Here is a 5,000-nt window from a genome sequence, read left to right on the forward strand (position 1 = left end):
AAAAAAAGAAGGGGAACGAGAAGGAAAATTTGATCGCCATTTTTGTTTGAGTTGCAGTCGAACATTATCGTACACTGGCAAGTCTCGCGCCGTTTTCCCGCTGTAGCAGATTCTTCGCCATCAAAAAAATGGCCAAAGAACGTAGCCAAAGAATCTTATCTTTATACGATAGTTATGAAAGAAGGCGGCATTGAAATGGAAACGACGTTTGGGGAAAGGGGAAAGGGGAGGGGGGAGGGAGGGGGGAAGCATGATATATATTTTTTTTTTTGCGAGCCTTGTGATATTTTGTTCATGTTAACCTATTTTTTTTTTTAACAAAACAAGAAAAACGAAAACGGAACGACAAATTTTGGCGATACGAAATATTTGATATTATCTAGTCAAACGTTAGAATGAGGAGAGTATAATATATTGCAACAATGGAAGAGAAGGCTGAGAGGTGAGGGGGGAGGGAAGGGTTGGAGGGGGGGGGGGTGAATGGAGGGAAGGGGTAGGGAGTAAATGGAGGGAAAGGCTGGGAAGTGAAAGGAGGGAAGGGCTGGGGGGGGGAAGGGAGGTAAGGCTGGGGGGGGGGGAGTGAATGGAGGGAAGGACTAGCGAGTGAATGGAGGGAAAGGGTGGGGAGTGAATGGAGGGATGGGCTGGGGGGGGGGGGAGTGAAGGGCTGGGGGGGGAGTGAAGGGCTGGGGTGGGAAGTGAATGGAGGGAAAGGTTAGGGAGGGAATGGAGGGAAAGGGCTGAGGAATGAATGAAGGGAAAGGCTGGAAAGTGAATGAAGGGAAAGGCTGGGAAGTAAATGGAGGGAAAGGCTGGAGAGTCAATGGAGGGAAAGGTTAGGGAGGGAAATGTTGAAATGAAAATCTATTTTACTCGAAGGACGACGAACAAGAAAGAGATCGAGACTGGGAACCCGTTAGCTTCACCGTTCGCATGATTGACTTCACGGCAGAGTCACCGATTTCAATAAAAGAACATGTTTTTTTTTTTTAATTAGATTATAGTAGTTAGTGATCACGTATCCCTAAATGAATCGTATGATTTACTGAATGCATATGTGTAGGCATATATATATATATATATATATATATATATATATATATATATATATATATGCGTACATACTGTACATATGTGTACATACAATTTTTAATTCGGTAACAGAAATTCGACACACATAACGACACTACAGACAGCGAATAATAATAAAAAAAAATCTACGTTTCCTCTTTTCCCATGACTCCTGCCAAAGCAATTGCACCGAAGTCCCTTGCATCAATCATCTTTTCCTTCTTTTCTTGAGAAAAAAAAAAAAAAAAATCCCGGGGTATTGGACACGGACTACCCCCAGGCCACTAAAACGGGGTTCCAGGACACTAAAACGGGGTTCCTCTCTCGGGGCGCGTACCGCCTTCATTTAATTCGTTTTATTTTATGTATATCAATTATTACAAACCTCAATGTAATGTAGATAGAAATAGAGACTTCGCTAGACATCTTTTTATCTCGTTTTTTTATGTATTTATTTATTTATTTTGTAAATAAAGGTATCGCAGGTAGATGGGAGGGCACGTGAATCATATATTTATATATATATCTATATATATATTCATATATAGTAATGTGTAAATGTCATTCACATTTTCGGGGCTAATCTAAAACACTCACATCTTTTGTTTTGTCCCGCCTGTACAAAACATACCCCCAGCACTAAAAAATTCTTGGCACAAGCAACCAATGTAAATCCTATGGCACATTAACATACAGTCTAGCCTACACGTGTTGATATGTTGATTGCGCCAAGCTTTCCTAATGTGCAAATCAATGGAGAAGGGAACATAGCTGCTAAATTGCAAGATCCTGCCGCTCCGAGTCACAGCTACGAAATTATACATATACATATACATATCTTTGATAGAGAGAAAAAAACAACAGAAAAAAACAAATCGTAAATAAATAAAAGCACCAACCGAAACTTGAAGAGAAAAAAAAGAACGACTATCAAAGTCAATACAATCCAATATCATGTTTATTATTATTATTATTATTATTCTTTATTTTTATTTTTTTTTGTTCTTTTCTTTCCCGCGACGCTTTATCACATACGGTGTTGGGAAGAGGAGACTAAACACTATGAAATAAAGCACCAATATTGTAACTGTTAACTAGCGGAGTCCGCTACTCTCCCAATCGAGCGTATATAGCGAGCACTTGAGTGTCTTTTCCTTCCTTTTCACACTTCGTCTTGGCTCTGGGAGGATATTCTGAAGGAAATCCTCCTTTCGATGATTTATTTATCGTTGATGATCATAATCTGGAACTGAATATCTGGAGGAGAAATGTTTTTTTTTTCCCTTTCTTTAGGCAGCTGTTTCTATTTTTTTCCCTTTTGGGGGGGAAGTTTGGTTCGTGCATGCAACTCTTCTGAAAACCCTATATGACTTTAATTGCAGGTAATACTCTCCCTCTCTCTTGCATTATAGCAATATTGCCCAAAGCGAAGGGAGCGAATAACATGCTCGTAAACCCCACCTCGACACAAGCGCTCGCCACGTCACCCGACCGGTAGCGAGTTGGGCCTCCAGACCAAACTGCCAAACAACCAATTACTAATATTGCCATCTACACGTCGTATAAGTGGGCCAGAGAACACAGAGAGGAAAACACCACGTTATCTGGACCGAGATATTCGCTTAATTATTGCAGTTTCAGACGTGATGTTCTTAGAGTGACGTAGGCTCGAGTACGGTCAGCCAGTCTTATCTTATTTATTTTCTTGCTTTTCTAGCTTTATGCTTCTCGTCCTATAATATCGACCACTAAGGCCCAATTTCCATATGTTCCACTGGGGAAATTGGGCTTTAGTAAATCTTTTCCGGTCTGTTTTATTTTATTGTATTTTTTTGGGCTCGTACTCGCTGAAACCTGTCACAAAAAATAGTCTCTAAGACTTTCTACAAAACAAACAAGGAGGTCAGGGCTCGTGACGTCATCGGGCGCGAAGAGACCAATCCATTCATTTTAACTCTCTCTCTCTCTCTCTCTTTGTTGCATAATAAAATTCATGAGTTGATGCAATAGCAAGTGAGCTTTGCTTGTCCGTCTGGGAGGGTGAGGATGACAACTCATCATCATCATGATCATCATATTGAAATTCTTACATCTACTTTCCTCTTTCTCTCTTTCACTCTCTCTTTCTCTCGCTCTCTCTCGCTCTTTCTCTCTCTTTCTCTCGCTGACATCATATGCGTCTCTTATAAATATATACAAGATAATATGATTGGAGTCTGAGCCCCGGACTGATCCCTTTCAGACATCTCGCTAGGACACGGGACACATTCAAATAGAAATTGGCATTAAGTATCTCTAAATAATGGACATGTTTGTAACAAAAACGTACAAAATATATATGTCTTGCCGTCTCTCTTTGCACCACACCAGCTCTGCACACTCGTCAGTCCATAAGAGTACATAATTCACGATGGAATGTTAAGCAGCAAAATCATATACCACTGCAGAACCTTTGACTATCCCGGCAGTGCCGAAGCGCCGCCAAGCATACATTATATACAACGGCCGGCAACACTGTGCTCCTGGGGTGTGACGCAGAGCTTGTCTGTCTCTCTTGCTTCTGCACTCACTATACACACACAGCCCTCCCCCCCTTCCCCTCCCCCCCAGTCACGGCCTCACACCCCAGCAGCGCCGGTCGCCGCCGCCGCCGCCGCCGCCGCCACACAGTTCGCCTCTATCACATGTGAGGATTAGTCTCCGGCTCGGAGAGATGTGTACAATGTGTGAGAAATACCCTGTTTGTACAGTGTGTACAGGTTCACAGCGCTACACTATACAGCGGTATGTACAAGGGCCGCGCCCGCACCCGGGGATCACGAGTGCGGCGCGTCCCGGCTGCGACGGCGCCGCCGCCCCGTGTCGCGCCGGAACACCACGTTGGTGGGGTCGTCGGCGAGCAGCGGGTACCGGTGGATGGAGTGGATGTCGGCCGCGATGTAGCCGCTCACGCTGCCCTTGCTCACCAGCTCGCCGCGCTCCTCCACCGTCCACTCGTGGCGTGTGGGCGAGCCGCGCTCCGCCAGAAGTCGCTCCATCTCCCAGGCGCGCGTCACGGCGTGGCGGTGCGCGTGCCGCAGGAGGCGGTGGCGGGCGTTGGGGGCGTCCGTGCCGTACATGAGGACGAGCGACACGTCGTTGCCGACGACGCGGATCTCGTGGTGCTCTCCCTCGTCGCGCGACGACACGTTGAAGCGGCCGCTGAGGCGCTGCAGCTGCTGCAGGTCGTCCTGGCGGAGGGCGGCGTTCTCCTTGACGAGGTAGAGCGTGTGGTGGCGGTGGTGCGTGAGGGTGACGTCGAGCAGCGCCGAGCCGTTGAGGACGTCGCGCGCCACGTCCTGCACCACCGAGTTCTCCCTGGACGGCACCAGCGTGACCACGGCGCGCCCCTCCACGCGGGACACCATCACGCCCGGGCCCAGCATGGGCGGCGACGACATGAAGCGGCCCAGGGCGTCCCAGCCGGGGATCGCCCAGGCGGGGGCGTCGGAGCGAATGAGGGACTCCGGCAGGAGAGACGGCTGCGAGAACTGCTGAAGGACGCCTTCCGTGGAGCAGGAGAGGCCGGAGATCACGCGGAGGGAAGGAGCCAGCTGGCGGGCCTGGAGGAGGCCGCTCTCCTGCCGCTCCACCGTCTCGTCGTGGTAGCTGGAGCCCAGCATGCGCGACAGGTCCACTCCGTACAGCTTCAGCCAGCTGTTCAGGTCTGCGGAAGGGAATGCCAATGAATAGCCCGTCACCACATGGCGTCGCATGCGGTACCTCAAGTACTTCACATGATGGTATGTACAGGAAACATTTAAGCGGGGAAGTCCAACTTCGACACCGAAGCCACTTGTATGTCAAGGGCTACACAATTATGTATATATATATATATATATATAAATATATATATATATATATATATATATATATGTATATATATACAT

The 5,000-nt window shown here is 47.2% G+C and overlaps 1 protein-coding gene across 4 annotated transcripts in view; it reads right to left on the bottom strand.

Moving 5' to 3' along the window:
* Positions 1 to 2,387: 2,387 nt before the first annotated feature.
* The window catches only part of LOC122253772 (teneurin-m), a gene marked incomplete at its 5' end in the record, with an annotated part of 24,177 nt that continues 21,564 nt past the window's right edge, over positions 2,388 to 5,000 (bottom strand). For all 4 annotated transcript variants that reach the window (XM_086536842.1, XM_086536839.1, XM_086536841.1 and 1 more), the window contains 1 exon segment: positions 2,388 to 4,777. In XM_086536842.1, coding sequence (XP_086392968.1) covers positions 3,888 to 4,777 — 890 coding nt within the window.

This window comes from Penaeus japonicus, unplaced genomic scaffold, assembly GCF_977035675.1.
Source record: "Penaeus japonicus unplaced genomic scaffold, GWHDUDI00000001_assembly GWHDUDI00000005, whole genome shotgun sequence".
Classification (NCBI taxonomy): Eukaryota; Metazoa; Arthropoda; class Malacostraca; order Decapoda; family Penaeidae; genus Penaeus; species Penaeus japonicus.